Below are 14,071 nucleotides of genomic sequence, written 5' to 3'. Positions count from 1 at the left end.
TTTTTCCAGAAAGTATTTGTAGTCAGCCAAATATCAAGTCACTGAGGAGACAGTGAGACACTTAACTCTCTGTGTGATCTGGGCAGTTTACTCTGAAAGATACATATGTTTAAATGTATATTATTAATATTGGTATGTTCTAATATAGCTGATAATGAAATGATGTAAAAAGAGGTCTTAGTACTTATGTATATTTTACATATGCAAAAAAGATAACTATTTGTTCTAAAAGTCAAGCACTTTGGAAGAGGTGGAAGTCAACCTTGTGGAGGAAGATTGTAGGATGGGGAGTTAGGTTGCCACAGGCTCCTGTGATTCCCTGGAGAAGAGTCCTCATCTTCCGTACACACATTAGATCTAAATTGGCTCCCACACACCATACCGGTGAGACAGCAAAAAGGAACGGAAGCCAGAAGTTCCCACAGATGAACATACTCTCCAGTCTCCTTCTAGCCTTCTAAGTTATCTCATTGGACTGAGCTTTTTTTGGAGTGTGGTGTGGGTAGATACGATTGGCCAAGAACTTAGGGGTTTGGGATTGACTCAAAACTGTAAATAAGCTTATGTGCTTGGTGATAAACTCAGGTCTGCACCCGGATGCTGGTCTCCAGAGGATTTCCAAGAATATGTCATGTGACTCTGTCACCTCTTACCCCCCCCCCCCCCGCTCCTTACCACAAAATACTAATCTAATTGAACAACTTAATTATGTGTCAGAAGGAAAATGTGGCACAGTAAGGAAATATTTAGAGCAGAATAAATTGAATTCAAGTTAGTGATTTTGCCTACAATATTTAGGTCAGGAATATAGTCACACTTGTTCTACTCTATTTGCAAATTAATGCCATTTCTTCAGAGGGGAAAAATGCTGTCTTTTTTCCCCCATCAAATAATGGCAAAAAGTTAAAAAAAAAAATAATAGCACCAAGCATTCATTTCATCATGTTGCAATTCTGCACTAATGGTATTATGCTGATGGTGGCAATGTAGAACAATTCTTGATAATCTTGAGGGAGGGCCTCAAAATGCATAATAGCACTAAAAAGCACCACCTTCTTGCCTGGTCACATTCAGAGATTATTTTAAAATTATATCATGAGAACATCTATTCACCAAAATTCAAAGTTATATGAACTCAACAACTTAGGAAAATATTGAAATCAATGTAGTCTTGGACACATATTTATATTAAATACCATGAATATACATATTTGAGTGAGGTAGCTGAAAATATTTTAAACAAACTAATGATATCATAATAGCACAATAGAGATGTTTATCTCTGCTTTCATTTATATTATTATTTTATATATTTATATAGTATTTTATTTACATTATCCATATTTTATCTTTATTTTTATAGAGATAGGTTATTTTTTTCCAATTCCTTATTAAATTCTTTGGTATTCTTTAGTATTCTTATGCCATTCTCATACTTTCAAAAGTGAAAGAATAATTTTAAGACAGGTGTATGATGGTTCATGTCTGGTCTGTCATGTATATAATTCCTGGATCAGGATGTTTATAAGTTACAAGCCAGAACAGGGTCCATAGACGGTTCTTGATGGAGGAATGGAGAAGCCTTAAAGAGGAAGAGATGGCCTAAATTGTGACAACAACAAAAGTCATGCCACTCAAATGTCTTTAGCTATGTGATAAGAACTTCATTTTCATAAGAGACTGACACACCTACAAGTCCTTAATTGTTGGCTTTCAAATCTTTCTTGTTTATGTAGACTCATGCATCTATGGTTAGCATTTCAATGAAATTATTTTGTTCTGTCTGGCTGAAGGTCTGAGGAAATTTTCCACTACAAATTTGAATTTGTGTATCTTACTACTGATACTGTTATAATTACACTGGGTGCAGAATACTTAATACTTGCTTAGTTAATAAACAGTTGACAACATCAAATCTAGCCTTCAAAATAATAATATTTTAATAAAACCATTTGTTATTATATATATGTACATACATACATACATACATACACATACCAGACAGCCTATACATTTTAATCACACAAGATACATGTGTAAAGTTCACAACTATTTTTTTCAATTTTATGAAAATATAATCAATATTCTAAACTTTCATTAATCACCAACATCATGATACCTTTATTTAAGAATAAAATCTAATAGATGTCTTTTACATATAGGTTTTTGTTTGAGTGATCTGTGCTGATCTTATGGAAACAATGAATACCAAGGTTCTAGAATTCTGACTTGAAAGAGACAAATGTATTTCAACAATGAAAGATACCACAAAAAAAGACAGATAAAAAATGTATTACATAGTCTGAGTGTATATTAAATTTATGACTTGAATAGGCTTTTAAAATGTGAATTGTAGCCTTTATAATAAGGTTCTGGGTTTACTTATAGCACTAAAAATATAGCATGGACCAGTAGGTAGATTATTAGACAGTCCTATCCTCACTGCAATAACCATACATAAGAAATGTATTGATCTCTCACTTTTGTTGCATACCAGATTGATTCAATATTATGTCCATACAGAACAACTGTAGAAAGCTCCTTCTCTTGATTATCCCCTAGCTTCCTTAAAAAAAAGTAGATGGGGTACTCTTCAAAATATAGATATCAAGTAAAGAAATGACTCACCCTGCCTTAGTACCTGCAGCTTATTGAAAAAGACAGCCTTTGATCACCTCCCACACCAGTGACCAAGCTTCATTTTGTGCCTGTCCAGGACAGGCAACCATACCTGTTATAAGATCATGATTCCAATGGTTATCCTGTGCCCAGAAGAAAGAACTCCAATCCATCCAAATGGGCATGCACATGGCCCTTGTTAAACTCAGTGGGCCACAAAACAAAACAAAAAAATAAGGCAGGACTATGAGGAAAGGGTATACAGGAATGATGAGGAAAGATTGACAGGGGTAAAGAGGGCAGAAGGAGGGAGAGAAGATGTGAGAGCAACAGACTGAATTATGTAAATGTGTGAACCTATCACAGAATACATTTCGTTAATAAAAAAAATTAAACTCATGCTTTGCTTGCCATTACACTAGAACTCACGAGTTTTTAGAAACACTATTTCTGAGATGGGTAAAATGAGGCTACAGACAGGGATGTAGATAACTTAGCATGTGCAATACTTTCCCAGCAGTGTGAGATGCACACCAAGTACTTAGTCCGTGCAAGTTCTGTGTGAGCAAGCACTGCTTTGTTTACCATTTATCCTGGGACTTGAAAGGAGACTGCAGATGGAGCAGAGAACAGAACAGATGAGTAAGGATGAGTTCAGACTTCAGAAGACGGCTTCTACTTAAAAGAAATCCTTCACGGAAAAAAAGGAATAATGTCGTGGAAGTCACCAATGTGCCAAGGATGGGCCAGTTCAAATAAGGACAAGGCCATTTGGGAATTTAAACTGGGAAGGTGATTCACTGAAATCATTCTGCAATGGGAATTTAATTAAACCAGATTTACTAAGATTTTAATAAATCAGTAAATGGGCAGATACATGTAAATTATGTATTTCAGAATTTTTATAGTGTGGTGAATATTGTGGGACTGAGGAGACAGAGCAATGACAAGCAAAGCTGGAAGCCAGAATGTCTAGGCTATGGTGACTAGTTCTCATCTAGTACCTGGGAAACTGGGCAACTTGTAAAGTAGTATTAACTATTTTCTAACTTTATATCTAAGGACAAATTAAGGCTTTCGCATGCCACCAAGTGGAATGCTTTGGGGTGATGTAAGTGACAGGTGGGAAACAGATCCTGACTTGCATATGCAGTTTTTTATTTAAAAAAATATGGCCAGGACAAAATATGATTTTCTTTTATTTGTTTAAGCAAAAATCACAGGGATGAAAGACAAAACAAACTAAGAGCAAAGTGTAACATAAAATAACAGATACACCTCTTTGAAATCTCTCAGGGGATGTGTATTTGGGGACATTTACTATGGTTTCTGCATCTTCTGACACTTTGGTTAATGGACCCTTGGCAGTACAATTGGAATACTGTGCAGGGCATGGGGTATGATGACTTCTGGGTTATTTCAAAACTATGACATTCAAAAGAAGGCACATTAAGTAAATAATGTGTATATAATTGAATTAATTTTCTAAGATATTAAAGCTCTATTTGAGAGATCAACTTCTGTCTCATCTCACTAATCTAATAAAATATCAAAAAAGGACATGATATTTGGCGAGCTTTTTACTTTTATTGAAAATATATAATTTTTCAATGTAAGCTAATAAGTTTTCCCACCCCCGCTCCTCTCAGTTGTTCCCCTCTGGCCTCCCATCTGGATCCACACCGTTTCTGTTTATCCTCAGAAAATAAACAGACATCTAAGGAAATATAATAAAATACAGTACTATAAGATAAATACAACCCAAATCTGAATATGACAAAACAACCAAACAAGAAGAGTCAAAGAAAAGAATCACAAGAAGTGAATATAGAGGAAGAGGCAACACATCAGTGAAAACATATGGTGTCTCAGTTTCTTGTCTGGTTACTCTGACAATGTTATGCAATTAGAGGAAGCATATATACATACTTCATTCAGAAATTTTGCTTTTCTATTAATAAAAGAGAAGTATATGTATTCATAGATGATATTAACACAATACATTTGTGCTCTTCAATGAAATCAGGAACTCTAAAATAGTTATCTACTTTGCTTTTCAAATCAATATTCTCTCTTGCATTGGTACCAAAAGTCACAGAAAATATACAAAAATTGCTGAGATTGAGTTTCTAAATCTGATACAGGAATGCCGATTAATCCAACACAGATCAAAAATTTTAACCTGGTAGTGAAGGGCTCATACCTTCCTCATCACTGTAACTATTTACTTTACTGAGTTCACACACTCTTGGTGTAGTGAGGTTCATCCTCTGATGTGGGCCCATTTGCCTACATCAAATATTGACTTAAAGGCTACACAACTGTGGACTTATTCAAATAGATCCCACTAAGTAGCATATACAATGCTATCCACAAAATAATTTGCATAAATCATGTAGAGGATTTTAAGTGATAAGATGTAAATTTATTCCATCTTATAGGTAACAAGTCATTTAGTTTATCTCCCAAGCACCAGAATGACCAGCTGTGTCAAAACCACTTTGTTTTCACCGAATAAAAGTAAATATCATTAACTAGCATTTTCTAAATGTCAAACAGGCAACCGCTGATTGAAAAAAAAAAATAACTTGAAATAATATTGAAAAGCTTTGTGTGCTGCCCCAGAAATAACAAAGCAATCTAGATTTTACAAGGACAGATACATAAGCATAAGTTTATTAGCAATATTATCATTTCAATAGTAGTTATGAAGTATACTTTTTAGGTATTTAGAGATCGGCAATGCAAATCATATTTGTTCTAATTAATCCAAGTCCATAATGCATTAGACAAAGAAGAGTGAACTCGAGATATATCTCAGAAGCAGGAGCTTGTCCCAAATTTCTTCTATGAAAATATTTCAGAATTTTTGTCACCAGGGTTCTGTTTGGTACTTCTGAGCCTCTACATGTTTTCTTGTACTTTAACTTTGAAAAATTGAAAAAGAAGTTTTAGTCACAGCGTTCTACTCTGAATGAGCTATAGCATCCCAGTGACATTTTATTGTGCCTAGTATATGCACTTTATGTGAGGACTTCCATATTATTCTAACCATAATGTGTTTGTTTCACAGAATTTAACTATAGATTTCCAACTATAATTATAAAAAAAGTTTTGTAGAACTACTACATCACTAATATGAAAAACACATTTATTTTACTGTTGCCTAACTCTGCATTCATGAGATTTTCCCAAGAACATTAGAAATTTTCAAAAGCATCTCCACAACAAAGTTTCTGATTAATGATGTGCTTACTTGATTATTTGAGACAGACTCTGTAACACAGGCTAGACCGTAACCCCAGATTATGCTTTAAATACACACTTATACTCCTCTGCCTAGTAAATAATGGAATCACAAGGGTGACCCACCATACTCAGATTTTATTTGTGCTTAAAGGCAATTATATGCTTACCTTTTAAAAAATGACATACTTATGGATTTTTTAGAATAATCCAAATTTCTACCTCCATCTCTACTAGAAAAAGAATATTTGAATAACAATTTTTCTAAGACTACTCAAAACTTCTACTACCAACAATTTTGCCAATAGAACATTATAAATTACTACATAAACATACCACATATTTTTACATCTTTTTACTCAGAGTTATTGTAAAAATTGTCTTTAATCACCCTAAGTACAAAAACTCATAAAGAGATCCAATCCTATTTCAGGGTTCAATTCCATAGCATGTAATGAAGTTTACAGTGTTTGAAGTTAGGTTTTGATATCCTTTGTGGTTAAATACAAAATTTTCCAAGTTAACAAAGCAAGAAATCACAAATCTTAAATTTATTTATATTAGTACACATTCATTATCAAATAGTATGCTACATTGATTTAATATTAATTTATTTAATATCATGTCTTGAAATATATAAAAAGCAGGAAAGCTATTTGGACTTGATCTTTAGTGTGTTGTCTTTATATAGTATAAAAATTAGAGAAATTCTTTGCTCACAGAGAATATACACATAGTTTCTAAGCTAGAAACCTCAAGTAGCTGTACTTGTATTTGTAGATTTTTTTACATTAGTTGTTCAATTTTTCTTATACTTTTAGCATGCTAGACCATATACAAGCCAATCTTTCCTTAGTTAATATATTAAATTTGATGGCCTGAATATATTACTGTCCACAGCAGGTCACTGACTTTGGTACCAGTAAAAAGTATCATTCAGTTGTGTATATCCATAGTGAAAACTTAATCCCTTAAAACCAGATATTTCGTGACATCTTTAAGGATCAGAACTCTTTATTTTTGCTTCTTCTTTCTTGACCTTAGAGAATGCAAATTACTGGTGTAAATTGATTAATTTACTTTTCTCCCAGAATAACATACTTGAGACTTTCTCCAGCCTTGAAACATGCTGTGGATTAAACAGCATAATCCTTCTTGTTTTCCCTCGAGGAATTAATTGCAGGTTAAATCTCCACTCTTTTCATCATTTTACAAAGCAAATAGCAATAGGCATTGTGAAGGCTGTTATTTCTACACTAAGTGAATCGTTGGGCTGGAATTTTTTGTCATATATCTTTCACTTAATAAAAATTTAATCATTTCTTACCTGAAACCCGATCCCATATATCTTGAAGAACAATGTTCTGAAGGAATACAAAAGAATTCTGAACAATATAGCTCTGAAAAATGGGACATGAATGCTTTTATGAATATGGGTATGATTCAAATAGACAAGTGCAGATAAATCTACATGAATATTGCATCTGGTTCTTTGAGCGGCTTATAATTTTGAAACTGTCACATGTCAGCAAATATAAAACACTGCCAAAATATCAAAACAGAAGTGGATCTCCACTTCCTGCAATTTCATCTAGTTCATATAGGATACTCATGACTGTTTTTCCTAGTGATGATTTCTTTTTATTTTATTGAAAAATAGATTTTTTTCTCACATAAATATATCATGATTTTTGGACTCCTCACCACCTCCCTTCCCATTTGGGCCTACACCATTTCTGTCTCTTGTTAGAGAGCAAACAGGCTTTTAAGTGCTAATAAAATATAACATAATACAAAAAAGTCATCATATCAAAGTTGGATAAAGCAGCAGAAGGAAAAGAGCCCTAGGACATGACACAGGAAGCAAGACCCTCAGGAATTTCAACAAAACACTGAACTAGAAGCCACACTCTATTCACAGAGGCTCCATGCATGCTGCATGGGGTCTCACTGAGTTCCTATGCGTTCTGCTCATATTGGTTGAGAGGGCCTTATTATCTCTGTGCCCTCTTTCCCCTCTGGCTCTTATACTCTGCCTCTTCCTCCACCAGGTTCATTGACCTCTAAGAGGAGGAGTTTGATGTAGATGTCCCACCTAGTTTAGGGCTGAGTACTCCAAGGCAGGTTTATGAAGCACATTATTTTTATTCATACAAAATAGTTTACCATTAACTCTCCCCCGAGAGGAGAAAAGTCGGCATATGGAAAAAAAAAAACTTTAGAATGTATACATGTATGTATACTTGGTAAGGAACCTTTAGAATGTATATATGTATATATTCTTGGTAAGGAACCTTTAGAATGTAATACATGTATGTATACTTGGTGAGGATAGAAATGGACAAATTGATTTATTTAAAAAATGTTACTACCAAGTTGGAATTAATAGACAGACTCCAAGTCATGGCTCACTCTTCTATTAAAAGAATGTCCTTAAGACTGTCTATGATCAATGGTCATGACAAAAACTACCATGTCTTTATCTCTGAAAAAAAAAAAACAGTAAGAGACAGTATCAGAGTATTTCTAAACATATGACAGGTGCTTAATCCTGAAGTTTTTTTTCTTAAAAAGCTAAAATTAATAAGACAGTCATCATCTGCATACACAATACATATTCTGTGACGCTCTACCATGGCGTATTTAAACAAATAATTCAGACAAGGCAAACAGCTGATACAGGAGAAGTTCAGTTCCCTCAAATGTCAGAGTTATGTTGAAACTTCTGTTTCATACATTGCATTTTGCTGTGCAATTGAGCTTGAGACTTGGGAAGTGACACACACCTTTGTTTTTCTTCTTTTCCTTTCTTCGTTTTCTTTTCATTAGAATCACTCCCATTTAATATGATTTTTAGAAAAGCTTCTTACAGTTCAATTGTTTATAACCAACTCTTTCAAATTTACCATTCAAATAAAACACGAAAGCTTGAGTTTAGATGTTCATTTATAAATGTGATACTGATATTATGTTCATTTTTCCACTGAGCAAATGTACAAAAGAATTATGATTTATCATCAGTCCACCAACATATTCGTTATACACTCTGAAATCATTAGATAGGCAGAATGCCAGGTGCTGCACTCATGTAGAGTTTTACCTTACACCTGAGTGAGTAAACTAAATTGAATTTACAAGCACCTATGTCATTAGTTAGTATCAGTAACACTGGAAATATGAGTAGTGAAATCAGATTACCCTACTGTAAACACGAGTATAGGAACTCCATCTTTGTAGGTGTGATTTGCACGCATTTAAATTGGCATGGACATCTTTGAAAACAAGCTGTGTATGAATTCATAATGAGCGTGAGAGTAGCCACCAATCAGAAAGTGTCATTACCCTGTGGTTCCCACTTGCACGTTTCATTACTCTTTTGGATTCTGAGCTTTCCTTGCTCCTCTCTCTTTCCTTCTGATTGACTGTAAGGCATGGACTGAAATCCTTAAACTAGGATCCGAGCCACAAACAGCACTGAGCAGCGCGGAAATCCGAGGAAACCCTGCTTTCATTTCCAGCATTCCTGGTAAAACGTTGACCCTAGACCTACAACATTTAAGGTTCCTGTCACAACTATTCCCGACCTGAACCCTCCACCCACCTGAAAATTATCCTCTGAAATTCGCTTCACTTTTCTCCAGCGTCATCAAAAACCCTTCCTAGTGCTATTGAAGAAAGAAAAAGAAAAAGAAAAAAAAGCCTTACTCAGGCTTGATAATCTGCTCCTCTTCAATAAAGAAAACGATAATAATGTTAACAAATACACTACAGAAAATCCAACGCCAGTGATAAGCGCCTTAACAAACATTGTAAGTTTAACCTGAAAGCATCCTTCAGCTTTTTCCGCAGGTTTAGCCTGCTCTTCCACCTGCGAGCAGTGGAGGAATTTTTGTTGTCTACTAACCCCCTCTAGCGCCGAATTGGCTGCACCCGAGCCACAGCTGCTGTCAGACGGGAGATCGCTCGGCTCCACCGAGCTCAGCAGAGCTCTAGGGCCCTGCCCTCCACGCACCCCTCTCGGCCGGCAGCAGGGCGACAGCTTGGAGACTGCAGGTGGCAACACCACTTCCCATCAGCTAGTCCCGTGCCTCGGCCCAGGGCGGGGTCCCACCAAGTAAGTAGCCAGTGAACCGGCTTAGGAGAGCCCGGACCTGGGAGACAGGGTATTGAGAAGGGGCATCCGGAGCAAGGAGAGCGCACCGGCCCCCGCGGGCTGCCTTGGACTTGACCACGCACTGCTCAGACCTTGGGCTGCTCCCAGCTTCTAGCCCGACGCCACCGCGGAAAGGCAGACTTATCCAGGCCCCTGGAAGCCCCGCACCAAAGCTGCTATGAAGATGCTAATGACCTCCATGGCGAAGTCACCACCTTATGCGGAATGCTAAGACTTGGGGAAGCCAAGGCGCCAGGCACCAGTAGACTTCCAGCGCTCAGTGACTCCTCTCTGTAGCCTCTTCTCTCCCTATGCTTTCCAAGGACTCAGAACGGGAGAGGTGGCCACAAACCTCGGTGGCCAAGTTTGGGAGGCTAGCACTCAGACACGTCAGGGCTGACCACTACCTTCGCCAAGCTGTGCCCCGGGGCCAGGAGCGCTGACCTGCAACCCTCACCCTTTCTGGTAGCAGAAATGTCTCCAAGGGAAAGGTGGTGTCCAGAGCTGAGAGCACATCGTTACATGGGGGAGGGGGGACGCAAGTGCTTGGGGGACTAAGGTAGCTTCCGTGATACCCAATAAACAGCTGCTACGGCCGAGGGGGGCGGCGCAGATGCCGCCGAGTCGGTGGTCACGAGGCGACACTCAGCCCAGGCTACTCAGTCAAGAGGCTGAGTGCTCAGTCCGCCCCTCCCAGGGACCACTTGAGATCCCGCTGAGCCTCAGTCGCTGGGTTTCCCAGACACCAGACACATGAAAGTTCTGGATGCCCAGACTACCCTTACTATCTGCTGTGCCTCCTCTGCTCTGGGGTCTGTAAGTGCCCACTTGGATGCAGAGAGCACTTGGGTCCCCAGAACTGCACCTTCACTACCCGTCCAAACGTCCCTACCCATCCCCAGTACCGGCCTAGAGCCACCCTCCCCCGTCCACCATCCCCTCCCCCAAACTAGAGCCTGAGCTCGCTCTTGCGCGCGCGCTCTCCTGGGCCCAAGTGAATAGTCCTCGCTCGAGCGGGACACGGTGGTGGATGCAATTCCCCTCGCCTCCAGCCGCCAGGAGCTCCCCGGCGGCGCAGGCAGCATCGTCCCCGCAAGCAGCTGCTCCAGCACCTGGGCAGCCTGGACCCTCGTGCCCTGCGCACCGGGCCTCGCGCGGGGGGCGCCCCGGGACTTCCCCTGCGGACCGGGTGGAGGAGGAAGAGGAGGAGGAGGAAGAAGAAGAGAGCTTGGTTCAGGACCCCCACGCTACTAGGAACACCTGGCTGCGCTGCTGCCACTTCTTTTTAAGGAGGAGAAGAGAACCAACCAGAGCCATGGGGGGCTGCGAAGTCCGGGAATTTCTTTTGCAATTTGGTTTCTTCTTGCCCCTGCTAACGGCTTGGACCGGCGACTGCAGTCACGTCTCCAACCAAGGTAAGGGACAAACAGAAGGGTTGGAGGAGGGTGCCCCGAGTACACTTGTCCACTACTGCAGGTAACTTTGTCCCTGGGTCAGCTCCTCTGGACTTGCCACACTCTGAGTTCCAGGGAGCCCTGATTAGACCACCCGGGTCCAGCGGGCCCCTGGGGCTTTGATCTCTTCAGTCTCTTGAATTCTTTCTGAAGCTCAGACATCCTCAGCACTTGGGTTCCTTCCTGGCAGTTGCCTGATTGCTCCCACTTGCGCAGTCTCCACTGGAGGTCAAGCTTCATGGCACAGACCTAACTGCTTCATGGAGATCTTTCACTAAATGGCAACGTGTGGATTCTCTTCCACAGCAGATTACAAAAAAAAGGTCATGACTTTTTTCTATACACCTGTAACCAATGATCAGCCTGTTTTCCTCCAGTAACTATGGGTCGACCTTACCCTATCTTAGTTTCTGAACTCTACCATTTACTTCGTGAAAATATCCATAGAACAGATGCTCACGGATCGCTGTTAGTGCTTCTCTCTTCTGAAAGAACTGGGCAAACAAGTGTTAAATCTGAAATTCCAAGTTATGAATAATCGATTCATAAAGTCTAGTTGCTGTCCAATTTTTAGAGGACTTTATCAGTGGATAGTGGAAAGAGGAAGGCAAACATTGTGTGAGGGAAAAAAATGATGAGAAGCATGTAAAATATTTGAATATTTTCTTTACTTCCACTCAGTCTTCCATGAGATGTATCTATTTTGATCCCTGCTATGCATGTTTAAAGATATAGAAAACATTACCTGCATGTTCTTGATTGATTTTACACTAGGTATCAAACAGCCATAAAAGTTTTCCAGCAGGTACCTGGCTGGATGCTCTCACTGATACGGTAGGATCACCAATATGTCACCTGTTAGCAAAGACTCTCTACACAGACTTCAAATGTAATACAGTGTTGATCAGTTACGTTTTCCATTTATTATGGAAGATCTATGTGTAATGTTCTAGAGAACATTAGCTGAAAGTACAAATAGAGGTCAGATTATAGTGTGCTTTGTGTGTGATAGGTAGGAGGTTGAGGGAAGACAAGCCAAACATCGAAGGCTTACTTTTGTTATACTCGCGTATGGCCATATTATTTTATCTAGAAAGGAAATAGTTATCCAGATGTTCCTGTTTATAAGCAATACTATTGATGTGTTTTACTTATTACTTTTTATCTGACAAAATGCAATCACAATTTTTCTTTTGGTAAAAAAAAAAAAAAAAAAAAAAAAAAAAAAAAAAAAAAACGTTATCCCTGTGAGTTTGACATGTCACATAAGTGACAGTTATAATTCCACTCTCTTCAGACTGCATCCCTCATTTGGATTATTGGTATTAATTACCCAGAAGTAGTTTAGTTGACTCCTGTGAAAATACAAAGAGTTTAAAAAAAATAACCTGAAATTATTTACTTGCCCTTTCATTTGAAAGGAAACAATTTTTAAGAGTGAGGACATCAGATATATTTTAATACTAGAACTGTCAACTACCGGAATTAAACATGTGTGTACTATGAGATTCAAGTTTACTACAAAGTTTGAAGTGATTCCAGCCTAGGATTTCCTTGATAGTTAATGCCTGTAGTACCTAAGTAAGTCAGCATCAATCCTAGGCCCTGGCTGGATGCAGACAAATAAAACACATATGAACATCCCCCAAATAAAGCACCATTCTACTGAAGCATGCCGTGCCGAACGATCACATTACAGATATTTATATCAAATGCAAAAGCCTAGTTGTGGAGTTTCCTAACCTCTTAGAGTAATTTTTTTATTTCCTTCTTTGTCTTAGTGAAATTTAATGATTTTTAAACCTAAAGTAAATAGGAAACATCTGAAACATAGTGCTTGTTTCAACTAGCTTAACTTAATGGTTGGGAGTATTTCTCAGCTATCCCATCAACTAAAACTGGCTATTAGGTATCACCAGATAAAACTGTTAACTTGAATTTGTAGTAATGCATTAAAATACAAGTATAAATTTACTAGTACTCAAAAATAAAGTTGGATAAAATTGGGATTGTTCTCTAATGCGAAGTTACAAAATATGATCATATTTTTTTATCAGGAATAAATGGTTATTTGTAATATTATAGTGATTAGAGATTTTGCCTGGCAAACTTAAGAGAACACTCAAATATTAAAATAATCATACAAATGAGTGATAAATTATTAGCCTTCTATATACTGCTCTTCTGAGTACTTTAGAGTAAGTTTGTTAACCTATAATTTCATAAAGAGACAGCAAATTGAACATTAATGCTTGTCTATTTAAATGTAGAATGTTGCAGAATTATATGAACAGCACAAAATGATAGACGTAAAATTTACATTTAGTGGTAATAGATATAAACATAAATGTCAGATATGTGATTAATACTTAGTTTTCAGCAAATACTTTTCACATTGCTCATAATTTTATTAAGATTTTAGTTTTGAAGCCTATTTTATATAGAGCAAGTTTTCATTTTTCTATAACCTTCATTCGTGATTAAGGACATTCACGAAATGAAATGTCATTGCTCTGTGTCTATTTTTACCAAATGATTATATATAAAATCCTTCATGGATGAATAGATTGGATTCACCCTCTGACCTCCTACCCCATCT

At 37.8% G+C, this 14,071-nt stretch overlaps 1 protein-coding gene and 1 long non-coding RNA gene across 4 annotated transcripts in view; one reads left to right on the top strand and one right to left on the bottom strand.

Moving 5' to 3' along the window:
- Nucleotides 1-2,032: 2,032 nt before the first annotated feature.
- Gm9017 lies at nt 2,033-9,581 on the bottom strand. The gene is made up of 3 exons (XR_384917.4): nt 9,467-9,581; nt 7,193-7,265; nt 2,033-5,546 (listed from the first exon to the last, which is right to left on the bottom strand). It is a non-coding gene; the product is annotated as a predicted gene 9017 (long non-coding RNA).
- Nucleotides 5,386-14,071, top strand: part of Epha6 (Eph receptor A6) — a 969,479-nt gene continuing 960,793 nt past the window's right edge. For 2 of the 3 annotated variants that reach the window (XM_006521787.3, XM_011245826.3), the window contains exon 1: nt 5,386-11,433. Coding sequence is in view for 2 of the 3 variants with exons in the window: in XM_011245826.3 (XP_011244128.1) it covers nt 11,049-11,433 (385 nt within the window). In the remaining variant the exon portion in view is untranslated. The remainder of the gene's footprint in view (nt 11,434-14,071) is intronic. The other variant, NM_007938.2, reaches the window with a different exon arrangement.

The sequence above is a fragment of the Mus musculus genome, chromosome 16 (genome assembly GCF_000001635.26).
Source record: "Mus musculus strain C57BL/6J chromosome 16, GRCm38.p6 C57BL/6J".
Lineage (NCBI taxonomy): Eukaryota > Metazoa > Chordata > Mammalia > Rodentia > Muridae > Mus > Mus musculus.
This window is presented reverse-complemented; position numbering and strand designations above follow the sequence as displayed.